Source organism: Oncorhynchus mykiss, chromosome 16, assembly GCF_057628025.1.
Source record: "Oncorhynchus mykiss isolate SJ-2025 chromosome 16, ASM5762802v1, whole genome shotgun sequence".
Lineage (NCBI taxonomy): Eukaryota > Metazoa > Chordata > Actinopteri > Salmoniformes > Salmonidae > Oncorhynchus > Oncorhynchus mykiss.
Window position 1 is genome coordinate 13,010,746 of NC_143037.1, and position 17,283 is coordinate 13,028,028.

General features: G+C 41.4%; 1 protein-coding gene across 4 annotated transcripts in view; it reads right to left on the minus strand.

Annotated features, from left to right (window-relative positions):
- Positions 1-17,283, minus strand: part of LOC110491369 (cGMP-dependent protein kinase 1) — a 187,088-nt gene that overhangs the window by 159,816 nt on the left and 9,989 nt on the right. For all 4 annotated transcript variants that reach the window (XM_021564758.3, XM_021564757.3, XM_021564756.3 and 1 more), the window contains exon 2: positions 4,757-4,923. In XM_021564758.3, coding sequence (XP_021420433.1) covers positions 4,757-4,923 — 167 coding nt within the window. The remainder of the gene's footprint in view (positions 1-4,756; positions 4,924-17,283) is intronic.

The following is a 17,283-nucleotide window of genomic DNA, read 5'->3' on the forward strand; positions in this document are numbered from 1 at the left end:
CAGGTCTCAGTTCAGCTGGGCTTTTGCATATTAATGTGGATGTTAATAAACAACATTGCCAAAGAATGAGGATCCAGCACGTTGCTATGCAACCAAATCCATGTTGAGACAGCTTGGCTGCATTTAGTTTATGACTGTAAAGTGTAACTTGTTGGCTGAGAGAGCAAATATCCACTACAATCTGTGCCCATTCCGAAAACAGAATTCATGAGTTTTTCACGGTGGTATCCTATTTAAAAATCACCCAAGTATAGCGCCTTGTCATCACCAGAATCTCTTTCGGGTCATTTCCTCTTCCTGTTTACATCTCACATTATATTTGGAGTCCATCTGTGGGTTTAACAGGCCAATAAAAAAAAGACTGGGAAAAGGCTGAGGATGTTTACTCCTGTCTGGGGCACAGAAAAACCCAAAGTGTCAAACACTCACGCACAAAAATGTTCTCTATTTCCATTTTGTTCTTCAGTGAGGCGAACACTTCATTAGCTAGCTGTGCTGTGTTAGAATATCAATGGGTTTCTACTTCCTTGTCATTTATTTGTGTCCAACGCTAGATAGCTGTTCTCGGGAGAGCAGGCGCATTAGCCAGGATATTTCTTCCAATTAACGTCCAGCAATAGTGACGAGGCCATTATTAATTGACAGCTGCAGTGAGACTACTTATTCTTCTCTGTTCCATAGAGTCTAATGGAGAGGCCCCGTCTGCTAAACCTTGATCCTTTTCGTGTCTAGAAAGATCTATCCACAGCGTATAGAGACGCATGTCAGAGGTGTCGTGTGTTCATGGTAAATACATCATTAATCAAGGATCCACGTGATAGATTTAGTATTCAGGGAAAACATTCAATCCCAATTCATTTATACAACATGAACCTCATTAATTAGTTTAAAGCAGCAATATGTAACTTTTCGGCGACCCGATCAAATTCTCTTAGAAATGTGTGTTATAGATCTGTGATTCTCGTTGAAAGAAAGTCTAAGAAGTGGTAGATCTGTTCTATGTGCGCTATTTCTATGCTTCTCGTTTTTAAGTTGAGTTTTTTAGTCTTTTAAGTTCGGTTTTATATATTAGCTTCAAAAAGCTGAAAATACTATCTTTTTGGTTATGTAAAATATATTTCACAGCGGTATAGAGGGGAAAATGATTGTCTACACTATGATTGCTTGTTTTGTCACAAACTGAAATTAGGCAAACAATTAGAATTTTAACAAACATGAAATGGAGGAGTGATTTCTGCATAGTGCACATTTAATAAATTATCAAAAGCAAAATAGGGTTTTGACATTATACACGTCAACGAGACCAATTAATTTCTAGTGTTGTGGGCTCTGGACCAGTCTGAAACCCCCTGGATGTGACCCTCCTCCATTTAGTCTCCAAACTGCCTCTACTCTAGCCTTCCTCCTGATGCTGACTGCTCAAAGCCTTAATAAACTACCCTGCCTGCCATGATCTTCTACATGTTTAGGTTTTTCAGAATTACATGTTTTTTAAGCACTTAAAGCACTTTGTAATGAAAAGCTTTGTCATAAAAGTTGAATGCATTATTATTATTATTATTATTATTATTATCTGTTATTTTAATGGAGGAACAGAAGCAGTAAGACAAATCAAATTTGGAACTGCCTGGAGGACAGACAGATACTGTGGTCTGTTTCCTTGCCCACAAGGCTCAGTTAGGCTATGAATCTGTTGCTAATTGAAAAGCTCTGTTTATTTTAGCTGACCCATTTTGTGTCTGGTGCCCGTAGTCAACGCCGCACTGAGAAAGATGCCCTGCTGATAAAAAAGTACAAATGTCCAAACGTTGAAAAGCTCTGCCTGTGGATTAATATAGTTCAACACAGGTGTACAAATAAATACGGCACAGCTGGGTGTGCTTGGAGAAAGTAGCTCAAAGGGAAGTCTACTTCATGGGGTTTGTCCATACACTCTAAAGAAGTCAATGACCTACAATGAAATCCCAAATAAATGCATTATTCCTCAAATTAGTTTTTATCATTTTCATTTCACAAGAAATGCACTTTTTTTCTGATAACTTTTCCTCAGGTGTTACCACTGTGTTAGCCTCGTCGAGAACCAGGCTTGGGAGGCGTGCCAATGACGTGATGTTGGAGGTATAGTAGCGCTGAGGAGCACATTCAAGGTGAATCCCATCAGACGTGAGAATAACTTCTCTAAGAATCCATTTTCTTCCCATTAGCAAATCCACTGGTCCCTCATGGCTCCATCGACGGGGACACATTGAACCGCATCAAGGCAGCTTCCCTCCCTGCTCAACTCTGCTCGGCCGTAGTGGGCGCCTTTGCTCAGATTAAGGTATTTGTCTTGATTACTCGTAATCAATGGCAGAGTGTGGCACAATGACAGCTTAAGCCAAGTAAGTAAGCATACTTATACAGAATAACAGAGGGACTAAGAACCACTCATGGCATTCAGTAGAGTTGGAGAAGGATTTTCTCTGTCATTTCTGTCAAGTACATAAAGCATGTTATCCGAGTGCTCCTTGTGGTATCAAGATAGGAAACAAAGAAACGAAAAACAGCTGGGAAGAAGAAACTGGTGTAAACAGGCTTTTTAAGTCTTCTTTTCAACAGCAATGTCTGTGCCAACAAATCACCCAGTTCCTCTGAGAACAGGATCTTTCAGTAAAGTTCCCCATAATGGTATGTAACAACTGAACCATTTAATATTGGGACAAAAGCAATTTGGAACAAAAATAGCCACATACTGGTTATGACTCCTTAACCCTTTACAGTTGTGGGAATTGGCCTCTATGGACAGGTCTAAATTTAAACGTTTCTTACAGTAGACATATGAAAATCATATGCATAACCATGGTAGCAATTGAAAGGGAACAGTTTGGATATAATGGGGAAATGATTAGACCAAAGGTGAGTACACAACAGTTCACCTGGCTTAAGACTGAATCAAAACATTACACTGTTGATTTTATGTGCATTTTACATTTACTGTACTTTTCCCCGCATTTGTTGATAACAAAATCTGAAAATATTCTGGCTACATTAGTAACACGAGAAGAAGATTCCTGGTAAATGTGAATTGACTTTAACATTCATCTAAAGACTGTTATTCATCGTACCAATGATTGTCCGGGATGTGAGTTTATCGTCTCCAACTCATGTTGAGATTCAAAGTTCAAACCATTTTAAACGCGCAGCTGCAGCTTCACACATTTCTGGTTTGCTTTGGGTTTTTTATTAACGCATCGTTTATACATTTTGCTCAAAAGGGGCGGTTCCGGCAGTTTTGACCTCACTCCAGGGAGGTGATTACTCACTGTGCAAAGTTATGGAAAATATTTCTCTCTTATAGCTTCTCAAATCATCATTTCCCATAATACATGCACAACCCATAGTATGGAAACTTCATCCACGTAGTGGGTATACTTTCCGAGTTGCAGTATTTCCTTTGTAACATTTTTAATGACATCACAAAATAACAAACAAAATGACATTAGTGTCCTATAGATTGCCTCTAACCATTCCCCACGTTCTACATTAGAAATATTGTTCCAGTATTCGCTTTTGAACGTGTTAAGAGTTTCAGTGGGAAAAATAATGTTGAGACATGACTTTGGTGAATTTGGAGAGCACAGGCCTGGATCTTCTCTATTGATTTACAACAGGACGTGAGTTGTTAATCCCCACTAGTTCTATCCTCCCCTCTCTACGGGTGAAAAGGGGTCTGATTGAAGTTAGTCATTGCAAACCTGATCTGACCTATTTGGATTCTCGTGGTCGGTCATGACATGGGGTAGGTGCAACATAAGACAAAACATTTACAAGAGTTTGAGTGAGAGGACTAACATCTCCAGAGTGTGCACAGTTCCTAAGTAATTTCAATGCACTTTTATAGTCTTCAACTATGAGGTGCTTATTTGGGCACATTGTGCCGTTGAGGAACTACAGCAAGCACACTTGTAGTTGTTTTGTTTGGAACACAACCCTGCATCCCCGCCATCACACAAATATGATTTGCAGTAGACAAACATAGGCTCATTCTGTTCAGAACAACCCAGGCTATGATGCTATGTCATCTTTTGGCTGTACATAAACATAATGATCATAAGTGTTGACACTTTATATGACATGGGTTTTATGATATGGAAATGTGAAGTGCACATTTGGACTCATTGGTGTTCGGCTGTATTTATAATCCTCAACGGTTTGTTGCGACACATTCCTTCATTAATGGCTGATTTCTCACAGGGGGACAAACTGGTGAATTACAGCCCAGCAGAGGACCGTTCATTCACTTCCTGGAAATGCATCTTTACTGTAGGTCATTGTTTCCAGATCTGTTCTTAACTAAACTGGTGATGAATAACAGGGATGTGAACAGAAGTTCTTAACCATGAAAGTCCCACAGTAGATACAGTACACTCGTAGTGGTGACTTGAGGAACCCCTGGAGTTCCTCAAGGACCCATTGTTAGTCAATTTACAGTGTACAAACTTAACATGAACAGGAATGACATTTACTGTAACAGGTGGCCAAAAGTAACTATCTGAAAGCCACGCCTCCAATCTGATAGGCTGCTACCTCTACAATATATTATTAGAAAGGTTAAAACATGTAACCACTCCCATCACAAAAAGTTTATAGTTTGAACCTTTACAAATGTGTTCCTCAATGTCCTTTTCAGAGGGGTTCCTCTAAAAACTTTTTAGAACTGGAAAGTTCAAAAAGGCGAAGGGAAGTTAACATGGCTGACTTTTTGCACAATGCTTACCTTCCATCACATACACCAATGAGCCCACATCCCCTTCTTTGATGATGCAGCTGTCTGTGGCATATTCAACTGGGTACATGCAGTCAACGATCTCTTGGATCTGAGAAAGCTCAAGGTTCTTCATGAAGTCGTTGTCAAGAATGGCCTCCTTGATTAAGCCCTTGGACCTGTGAATTGAACGAAAAGAGAGTAACGTTCTGTTCCTGAAGCTAAAGTGCAGAAAAAGTCACTAAATTGAGAACAATTAGCAAATGAAACAGTTGATGTGAATAAGAATCTGCAGTGTGGCTCAACATCTGTTTTGCTTTGACAGACTGCTTTCACAAAAAAATACAAAAAAAATTCACTTTCCTCTATAAGTAAAGCTATTTGTGAGCATCCAGTCAACAGTTTGCGCTTGAAATGCGCTTGAAGGCCCATATTGGAGAGAAGTGCCCCATAACCAGTAATTTGAGACAGAAATCACCGTACTGCATCTCCCCGCCTTAGGGCATGTGAATAGAATCAGTTCTTATCTCTACACCAGCACTCTTGTATAGGCTGGAGGGAAGATAAGGCATTTTACTACCCTGCATTTTACCTCAGACGCCTTGCTATGAATGACTACCCACAAGTACCTCATCCAGCAATTTGCCTTAAAAGACCAGCTTCAGAAGTACTCTGGCTTCACTATATCATAATCGAGAGTGTGGGCACTTTAAAGATCATATGGACTTATTCTTTGTAAATTAATATTATGTTCTCGTGGTAGTAGGGTTAACGGAATCTACGGTAATTTTGGTAATTAAGAGAAAATCCATGGCAATTTATCCTAACTAGTCATTTATACTTGAAAACGTTTTTTTAATTGACTGATATATAGTATATATGTTTTTTTTTTTTTTATCTGTGTCCATATTGTACATGAGTTCCAGTGGATAGGTCATATGGTTCAAGAGAAAATAGCCGAACTAATGAAAAAAGCATCTAATCAACAATGGTATTATTTTTTTTATTAACTCTGCAACTCTCTTCCAACTTTTCACAACTGCCACAAAGTTTGACACCAAAACATGTCATTCTATTTTTTTTATTTGAAAACCATCTTATTTAATTATTGAATATATTTTTCATTAAGTCCACACAGAGGGCCAGAGATAATTACAGACACCTGTGATAATCTGAAGTACCCAATAGGGCCACTACATGTCTTGTGATAGAATACCAAAAGTTTTCACCAATATACCCTCTCTTTGCAATCCTATGGGGGAGGATGTTTCACGATGGGAGATCTGTTCCAGCAAATCCTAGCTGAGCTGGTAGATTGGTGCTGCTGCCCTTCGGAGGTACGGAGAACTGAGAGATGACACTCAGACACAAAGCATTAGTTCTGCTCTGCCGGCACCACTTAAACACTGGTATTGTGTGTTAATGTCCTAGGAGTCAAGATAACCCTGTGCTCACAATGATGTAATAAAGCCAGTTCTGAATTCATATTCCACTTCTGATAGCTTTGTTTTCCCTGAAGTCCCAAAAACACACAGTGAGACACTGTCAGATGGGTCATTCAGGGCGCTGCAACTTTAAATTAGTTTTAATATGATGGGTACTTAGAGTTGTCACTGAGCTTTTTTTCTTTTTCTTCAAGACTTCTCCACAAACCAGATAAAATATTTATTTGGCAATGCTACCTTTCAAGACAGTTTTGCATTAGACCACAGTATTTCAAAGTATATTATTTGCCTTTACCTAGTCTCTTTTTTCTGTTTTTGAACAGGCGATCAGATGTATTGTAGAATGCAGAGATTTCAGCTGGAAGCAGGGGTGGGAGGGATGGTGGTGGGTGATGGTGGGCACCAACATCTGCCTAGCTCTCTACCTGGAACATCTGGCTCTAAACCATCACAGTAACCTTGGGGAAAGGAACCTGAGGTTTAAGTGAAAGAGGCAAGATATCTCCTTTGGGACCTGTACTTAATAAACCTGCCCATTTCCCCCAGCACTACTGCCCTCCTTACAGACAACGGCACAGTAATCAACTGTTTGCAGTGTCTGTCCATACTGCTTGTGTTTGTGCAGAGATGCGTGGGAGTGCTAAATGAATTCTGAAGCTCTCCTTATCAAAAACCCATTCTGATTAAAGGTTGAATAGAGAGCAAGATGTGATTCTCGCACAGTGGGACATGTGTGATTTGGTAAAAAGCAATCTCACTTTGATGACCGGTGATTGTCACTTGTGTATTACAGTGCTGCCTGGCAACATGGGTGCTTAGCAGTGACTACAGCTGTGTAACTGTCACAGCCTTATCCAGAGGCTTGGCAGAAGTGAAGAGTTTCAGTAAAGCAACAAGGAAGAGCAGACACAGATGGGCTCCTTGAGTAATGAGTGAATCTCAAATTAAATCAGATAGGGCATCGCAGACAATGACAAAATCATATGTTCTGCCTTTTTGTGAAGAAATAAATCAGCATGAATAGCTTATCATCTCTTTTTGCGTGGGGACCCCTAACACTTTGTTCTTCTGAGAAACCGCTCTGTTCTATACACTGCAGGTTCAAGGGATTTCAATAACTGTTTTTCAATATTAGAACATTAAAAACGTATCTAAATAACTTCTCTCTGTGATTTAACTGAAGGTCACAAGTTCCATCAAGACACATTCTATACTAAAGTTATAATGCAAGCTTATTTTCAGTCGACTAAATTGCAAAACTATTCAGCTGAGGATTAACATATAGTAATGTACCCAGTGTGAAACACTTCAACACTCATCTGCTGTGATTAGATTTAGCTGGCACTCCAGTCGTGCCCATTACAGTGTCGCAAAAAATTGTCTTATTTTCTCACTTTTTCTTTCAGCAGTGTTATCACTCCATGTATAATTACAGATTAATCATTCTTTAATTTAGATTTTAGAGAACAATATGCATAATAAATGTTTTGCCATTCTTGAAAGCCTGTAGCATTTAACAAACGGACTATATAATAAAATTGCTAAAACCATGATACACTACATGACCAAAAGTATCTGGACATCTGCTCGTCGAAAATGTCGTTCCAAAATAATGGGCATTAATATGGAGTTGGTCCCCCGTTTGCTGCTATAACAGCCTCCACTCTTCTGGGAAGGCTTTCCAATGTATGTTGGAACATTGCCCTCAATCTCACACAAATCATCAAGGAACCCACCAGGTACAACCCTAAATCCGTAAACAAGGGCACCCTAATTTACATTATCCTGACCAACTTGCCCTCCAAATACACCTCTGCTCTCTACAATCAGGATCTCAGCGATCACTGCTTCATTGCCTGTATCCGCTACGGGTCTGCGGTCAAACGACCACCCCTCATCACTGTCAAACGCTCCCTAAAACACTTCTGCGAGCAGGCCTTTCTAATAGACCTGGCCCGGGTATCCTGGAAGGATATTGACCTCATCCCGTCAGTTGAGGATGCCTGGTCATTCTTTAAAAGTAACTTCCTCACCATCTTAGACAAGCATGCTCCGTTCAAAAAATGCAGAACTAAGAACAGATATAGCCCCTGGTTCACTCCAGACCTGACTGCCCTCGACCAGCACAAAAACATCCTGTGGGGGACTGCAATAGCATCGAATAGTCCCCGCGATATGCAACTGTTCAGGGAAGTCAGGAACCAATACACCCAGTCAGTCAGGAAAGCAAAGGCCAGCTTTTTCAAGCAGAAATTTGCATCCTGTAGCTCTAACTTCAAAAAGTTCTGGGACACTGTAAAGTCCATGGAGAACAAGAGCACCTCCTCCCAGCTGCCCACTGCACTGAGGCTAGGTAACACGGTCACCACCGATAAATCGGTGATAATCGAAAACTTCAACAAGGTTTTCTCAACGGCTGGCCATGCCTTCCTCCTGGCTACTCCAACCTCAGCCAACCGCTCCACCCCCCCCCCCCCCCCCCTCGCAGCTACTCGCCCACACCTCCCCAGCTTCTCCTTTACCCAAATCCAGATAACAGATGTTCTGAAAGAGCTGCAAAACCTGGACCCATACAAATCAGCTGGGCTTGACAATCTGGACCCTCTATTTCTGAAACTGTCTGCCGCCATTGTCGCAATCCCGATTACCAGCCTGTTCAACCTCTCCTTTGTATCATCTGAGATCCCCAAGGATTGGAAAGCTGCCGCGGTCATCCCCCTCTTCAAAGGGGGAGACACCCTGGACCCAAACTGTTACAGACCTATATCCATCCTGCCCTGGTATCTAAGGTCTTCGAAAGCCATGTCAACAAACAGATCACTGACCATCTCGAATCCCACCGTACCTTCTCCGCTGTGCAATCCGGTTTCCGAGCCGGTCACGGGTGCACCTCAGCCACGCTCAAGGTACTAAACGATATCATAACCGCCATCGATAAAAGACAGTACTGTGCAGCCGTCTTCATCGACCTAGCCAAGGCTTTCGACTCTGTCAATCGCCATATTCTTATCGGCAGACTCAGTAGCCTCGGTTTTTCTAATGACTGCCTTGCCTGGTTCACCAACTACTTTGCAGACAGTGTTCAGTGTGTCAAATCGGAGGGCATGTTGTCCGGTCCTCTGGCAGTCTCTATGGGGCTACCACAGGGTTCAATTCTCGGGCCGACTCTTTTCTCTGTATATATCAATGATGTTGCTCTTGCTGTGGGTGATTCCCTGATCCACCTCTACGCAGACGACACCATTCTGTACACTTCTGGCCCTTCCTTGGACACTGTGCTATCTAACCTCCAAATGAGCTTCAATGCCATACAACACTCCTTCCGTGGCCTCCAACTGCTCTTAAACGCTAGTAAAACCAAATGCATGCTTTTCAACCGTTCGCTGCCTGCACCCGCACGCCCGACTTGCATCACCAACCTGGATGGTTCCGATCTAGAAAATGTGGACATCTATAAGTACCTAGGTGTCTGGCTAGACTGCAAACTCTCCTTCCAGACTCATATCAAACATCTCCAATCCAAAATCAAATCTAGAGTCGGCTTTCTATTTCGCAACAAAGCCTCCTTCACTCACGCCGCAAAACGTACCCTAGTAAAGCTGACTATCCTACCGATCCTCGACTTCGGCGATGTCATCTACAAAATAGCTTCCAATACTCTACTCAGCAGACTGGATGCAGTTTATCACAGTGCCATCCGTTTTGTTACTAAAGCACCTTATACCACCCACCACTGCGACCTGTATGCTCTAGTCGGCTGGTCCTCGCTATATGTTCGTCGCCAGACCCACTGGCTCCAGGTCATCCACAAGTCTATGCTAGGTAAAGCTCCGCCTTATCTCAATTCACTGGTCACGTTGGCAACACCCACCTGTAGCACGCGCTCCAGCAGGTGTATCTCACTGATCATCCCGAAAGCCAAAACCTTATTTGGCCGCCTTTCCTTCCAGTTCTCTGCTGCCTGCGACTGGAATGAATTACAAAAATCTCTGAAGTTGGAGACTTTTATCTCCCTCACCAACTTTAAACATCTGCTATCTGAGCAGCTAACCGATCGCTGCAGCTGTACATAGTCCATCGGTATATAGCCCACCCAATTTACCTACCTCATCCCCATACTGTTTTTATTTCATTTACTTTTCTGCTCTTTTGCATACCAGTATCTCTACCTGCACATGTTCATCTGATCATTTATCACTCCAGTGTTAATCTGCTAAATTGTAATTATTCACTCCTATGGCCCATTTATTGCCTACCTCCTCATGCCTTTTGCACACAATGTATATACTGTAGATTTTTTTTTCTACTATGTTATTGACTTGTTTATTGTTTATTGTTTACTCCATGTGTAACTCTGTGTTGTTGTCTGTTCACACTGCTATGCTTTATCTTGGCCAGGTCGCAGTTGCAAATGAGAACTTGTTCTCAACTAGCCTACCTGGTTAAATAAAGGTGAAATCAAAATGAAATAAATTGCTGTGGGGACTTGATTCAATTCAGCCACAAGTGCATTAGAGAGGTCAGGCACGATGTTGGGCGATTAGGACTGGCTCACAGTCGGCGTTCCAATTCATCCCAAAGGTGTTTGATTGGGTTGAGGTCAGGCCTCTGTCCAGGCCAGTAAGGGCTCTGTCCAAGTTCTTCCACACCGATCGACAAATAATTTCAGTATGGACCTTGCTTGATATACGGAGGCATTGTCATGCTGAAACAGGAAGGGGCCTTCTCCAAACAGTTGCCACAAAGTTAGAAGCACCTAGAAGGCCATAGCGTTAATATTTCCCTTCACTGGAACTAAGGGGCTTAGCCCGAACCATGAAAAACAGCCGCAGACCATTATTCCTACTCCACTAAACTTTACAGTTTGCCCTATGCATTGGGGCAGGTAGCGTTCTCTTGGCATCCGCCAAACTCAGAGTCGTCCGTCAGACTGCCAGATGGTGAAGCGTGATTCATCACTCCAGAGAACACATTTCCACTGCTCCAGAGTCCAATGGCGGTGAGTCCAATGGTGGCGAGCTTTGCGCTGCTCGGCCATAGATACCCACTTCATGAAGCTCCCGACAAACAGATATTGTGCTGATGTTTGAAACTCGGTAGTGAGTGTTGCAACCGAGGACAGATGATTTATACGCGCTTCAGCACTTGGCGGTCCCATTCTGTGAGCTTGTGTGGCCTACCATCTCACGGCTGAGTTGTTGTTGCTCCTAGATGTTTCAACTTCACAATAACAGCACTTACAGGTGACCGGGGCATCTCAAGCAGGGCAGAAATTTAACAAACTGACTTGTTGGAAAGATGACATCCAATTACGGTGCCACATTGAAAGTCACCGAGCTCTTCAGTAAGGCCATTCTACAGCCAATGTTTGTCTATGGTGATTGCATGGCTGTGTGCTCGATTTTATACACCTGTCAGCAATGGGTGCGGCTGAAATAGCCGAATCCACTAATTTGAAGGGGTGTCCACATACTTTTGCTGATGTAGAGTATTATAACAGAGAGAACAGACTTTTATCATTTAGATTGCTTCCATTAATGAAATTACATTATAGAGACATTGTGAAAGAACATTTACAGTTCAAAACATTTATAAACGCTTATAGACTGTCACTGTGGTTACAGCAGCAGCAGAAGGGATATTTCTGGGTGGAACATGTCTGAAAGACAAGCCAGAACAATGTTTGAAAGGCCATAGAGTCTCTCCAAACAGTCTCAGTGAAAGAACATCGTCAATTCATCAAGGCTAAGTCTCTATTACAATTTTCATGAACAAAATCAACAGTGAGTAAAGCAAAATGTTTAATCAAAATAACTGTCCAGTGTTTCCAGATTTCTATCAAATATGACCTAAACTGAGTGTACAAAACATTAAGGATACCTTCCTACTACTTTTTTAAATTAAGTAGCTGTTTTCTGTGTTGAAATGGTGTGGGTGTACCCCAACATAGTCCAGTAGATACGTTCTAAAACGTCTCTATTTGATATAGAAGTGTGAAAATTGGCACACTTGCGTAGTTTTTCATGCTGAACAAAACCTGATTTAGTGCGACTTGAGCAAAGCCCGGGGTCGACATGTAGCGCCCCCTAAAGGTCAATGGTGAAAATGCATTTACCTGTATTGACGTTTTGGGTAATGGCTTCCCCTGTGTTGGGTCTACATAGCCCCAAAATAGCTAAACATGTTTGGATTGGTTTGGGGTACTCAATCAATCAACAACCAAAACCATATGGCATTTGTTTTGTCCTTTATGATCGATGATTAAAAACCATCAAATCGCAGTAAAATGTGTATATTTTCACTTTCAAAGTGGTTTATTAAATACAAAGTTACCTTTGACACTCTACAAAAGTGATATCTGTTCCCTGAAGTCTACCGATTACAATGATACATAATATGATATTATACACTGTGTCACTTATAAGAAATGTGCCAGGAAACCTGCCCAGTGCAGGTCACGAGAAATCCCATAGGAATGCATTATGTCCAGCAGGGACTAAGGTAACCCATTTGAGCAAAATCCCTTTATGATGACGCCACAAAACTAAATAAAGCTATAGTGCCATTGCAGATTTTCCCTGTTGCACTCTAGGGAAGCAGTTTTCCAAAATGGCCACCAACCAGCTCCATAGGGCCAAATAGGACTGGTTTGACATGGCAGTATTTCAATAAATAATGTATATATAATGCCCAATGATGGCTTGAAATGTTTGAGTTGGTGTTGGGAATAAAAGGGCCCAAACATGCCATATACAGTACCAGTCAGAAGTTTGGACAAACCTTCTCATTTTTCTTTATTTGTACTATTTTCTACATTGTAGAATAATAGTGAAGACATCAAAACTATGAAATAACAGATATGGAATCATGTAGCAACCACAAAAGTCTGAAACAAATCGAAATATATTTTAGATTTGAGATTCTTCAAAGTATGCACCATTTGCCTTGACAGCTTTGCACACTCGTGGCAGCTTTGCACACTCTTGGCATTCTCTCAACCAGCTTCACCTGGAAGGCTTTTCCAACAGTCTTGAAGTAGTTCGTACATATGCTGAGAACTTGTTGGCTGCTTTTCCTTCACTCTGCGGTCCAACTCATCCCAAACCATCTCAATTGGGTTGAGGTCGGGTAATTGTTGAGGCCAGGTCATCTGATGCAGCACACCATCACTCTCCTTCTTGGTCAAATAGCCCTTACACAGCCTGGAGGTGTGTTGGGTCATTGTCCTGTTGAAAAACAAATGATAGTCCCACTAAGCCCACACCAAATGGGATGGCGTATCGCTGCAGAATGCTGTGGTAGCCATGCTGGTTAAGTGTGCCTTGAATTCTAAATAAATCACTGACAGTGTCACCAGCAAACCACACCCACACCATCACTCCTCCTCCTCCATGCTTCACGGTGGGATCCACACATGCAGAGATCATCCGTTCACCTACTCTGTGTCTCACAAAGACATGGTGGTTGAAACCAAAAATCTCAAATTTGGACTCATCAGACCAAAGGACAGATTTCCACTGGTCTAATGTCCATTGTTCGTGTTTCTTGGCCCAAGCAAGTCTCTTATTATTATTGGTGTCCTTTATTAGTGGTTTCTATACAGCAATTAGACCATGAAGGCCTGATTCACGCAGTCTCCTCTGAGCAATTGATGTTCAGATGTGTCTATTACTTAAACTCTGTGAAGAATTTATTTGGGCTGAAATCTGAGGTGCAGTTAATTGCCGATTTCTGAGGCTGGTAACTCTAATGAACCTATCCTTTGCAGCAGAGGTTACTCTGGGTTTTCCTTTCCTGTGGCGTTCCTCATGAGAGCCAGTTTCATCATAGCGCTGGATGGTTTTTGCGACTACACTTGAAAAAATGTTCTGGATTGACTGACCTTCATGTCTTAAAGTAATGATGGACTGTTATTTCTCTTTGTTTATTTGAACAGTTCTTGCCATAATATGGACTTGGTCTTTTACCAAATAGGGCTATCTTCTGTAAACCACACCTAACCTTGTCACAACACATCTCAAATGCATTAAGAAGGGAATAAAATCCACAAATTAAATTTTAACAAGGCACACCTGTTAATTGAAATGCATTCCTGGTGACTACATCATAAAACTGATTGAGAGAATGCCAAGAAAGATGACATCATCCTCTAGGAGGAAATAGCAAGCATTCTTTAAATGGCCTGTTTGAGATACAAGTTTGAGGTAGGTTTTATTCTCCAAGTGTTTAATATAGGATGAGTCAACAACATTACTTGGGTATGAGTTAACAGATTATTAACTTTTAAAAAAGGTGAGATTATTACTGGGCAGTTACATTAAGAAAACAAATATACCCATCGAATCCTTGCAGTATATTCCTTTCAGCTACATTAACCAGGTTTTCATCCAAACCTTTTCTGCAAGTAAAGTACATGTCGGATAAAAAATGTCACGACAGGCCTGATGGAGACAGAATATCTGTTGGTAAACTTTCCAAATGTAGACAAAGCAAGATACGCTAGACAAGGTGGGATCTTTCTGTGTCAGTAAAATCTATTATGCACGAAATGTCAGTGGAAATGCTTTTATTCAGAAATATTGATATAATAATCATCATATCGAGTAAACTTGGAATCATGCAATGACATGTTTTGGGGTCCTCCCACTATGACTTGTCGGGAAAGCATGCAGTTTATTAGGCTACAGATGAAATAAGTTATGCTAAACTTCACAGGGTGGTGAAAGTGCAAGGTGATGAGATTGATGCTCCTTTCCAGTAAATATGTGCACTGCGTCATTACGCACAGCCTTTTATCTGAAAAAAGTCAATTTTATGGAAGCACATCAAACATTTTAGAATATTCTCATGAAAATTTGTCGCCAATTGGAGGGAAACCTAGCTTCTGACTCAAAAATATTCAGAGAAAAAGCACAAAAGGGGAGAACGAAGCCATTAGTCATTTTGGAGGCACTGAACTCCAGCTGGTGGCTAGTGTCAGAAGACCGACCCCCTTGGTGACCTGCCAACCACTCCCTTTGAAGAGGGTTTGAGGACAATGGACAGAAATGCCACTGCTCATCAGGCTGCTCCAAATTAATCAGATCCTTTGATATTCAGCATTAATTGGGTGTCCTGGAAGGCTTTTCAGGGGAATACTACACATGGCCAGGTGAAGACTGGTGAGAAGCTTTGGTTGCAGTCTATTGAATAACATGACTGAGATCGACTTGGATGGATTGACATTGCAGAACTATGGTATAGTGTGTCACAGTTATACAGTATGTTAACTGATAGTTGACTAGACTCCAGCTTGGCCCCTGTTCTGTTTTTGTGTCGCGTTTCATTTCCTTCGCTTCAGAAAGCGAGTCCCTGTCAAAGCAGAGATAAACACAGAGCGGTTCCCTTAAAAGGAGAAAGTATGCTGCTTTAGAGCACAGCCGGATGGATAGACAGCATTCCTACAGACTTTATAGGACCCTTGGACTGAAGGTGCAAGAATCAAACTCTTTCCCTCAATGCCCTGACCATACCTTCCAATCTAAGAAGCCTGAGAAAGGTTGTGATTGTTTACAACCTACACAATTTCAGAAATAGAGTTGCAAAGGCATGCATGAATTGTAAAGGAAATAACGTCACATCAGTGCACATATGTAGGGGCTCCCGAGTGGCGCCACGGTCTAAGACACTGCTTCTCAGTACTAGAGGCATCACTACAGACCCTGGTTTGATTCCAGGCTGTATCACAACCGGCCGTGATTGAGAGTCCCATAGGGCGGCGCACAATTGGCACAGCGTTCTGGCAATTATCACGTTTGATATGCTTTTTACATTTGAATCACAATCCTGGACTGTAAACTGTCATGGTCAAAACATATTGCTACAACAGTAGCCAAGATGGGGAAAAGTCTGTCCTTAATAACAACACTATCAACAAGGCTGGTCCTACAGGCCCTAGTTTTGTCGCACCTGGACTACTGTTCAGTCGTGTGGTCAGGTGCCACAAAAATGGACTTGGGAAAATTGCAATTGGCTCAGAACAGGGCAGCACGGCTGGCCCTTGGATGTACACAGAGAGCTAACATTAATAATATGCATGTCAAACTCTCCTGGCTCAAAGTGGAGCAGAGATTGACTTCATCACTACTTGTATTTGTGAGAGGTATTGACATGTTGAATTCACATGTCTCTTCACTGTCTCCAAGTCCAGAACAGACAATGGGAGGCGCATAGTACGATGTAGAGCCATAACTACATGACACTCTATTCCACATCAAGTAACTCATGCAAGCAGTAAAATCTCATTTTAAAGAACAGATAAAAATGCATATTATAGAACAGCGGGAACTGTGAAGAGACACATACAGAGGCACAGACACATGCATACAAAGACACGATAACATACGCACTATACACACACGTACACATGGATTTTGTATTGTAGATATGTGGTAGAAGTATAGTGGCCTGAGGGCACACACTTAATGGGTTGTGAAATGTGTTGTGAATGTATTTTTATGTTTTTAAAATGGTATAACTGCCTTAAAACCTCTTAAGGCTAGGGGGCAGTATAATTGGTAGATTTGGATAGGAAACACTCTAAAGTTTCTAAAACTGTTAAAATAATAATCTAACGATTATTTACATTTTAGGATACCTGGGGTTGGATTAGGAACGTTGTTTGAAATGTTTGGACCAAGTTTACAGGTAACTTATTAGATACTTTTTAAGTCATGTTGGGCGAGTTGGAACCGGTGTATTTCTGAATCAAACGCACCAAATAAATGGACATTTCGGGGATATAAAGAAGGAATTTATCAAACAAAACGATCATTCATTGTGTCACTGAGACATTTGGGATTGCAAAAAGAAGATCTTCAAAGGTAAGGTATTTATTACATCGTTATTTCGGACTTTTGTGTCACACCTGCCTGGTTGAAAAAGGATTTTCATGTGTGTGTATGCGTGGCGCTGTCCTCAGATAATCGCATGGTGTGCTTTCTCCATAAAGCCTTTTTAAAATCTGACAGAGCAGCTGGATTAACAAGAAGTTAAGCTTTATTTTGATGTATTACACTTATATTTTCGTGAATGTTGAATATTGATATTTCTGTA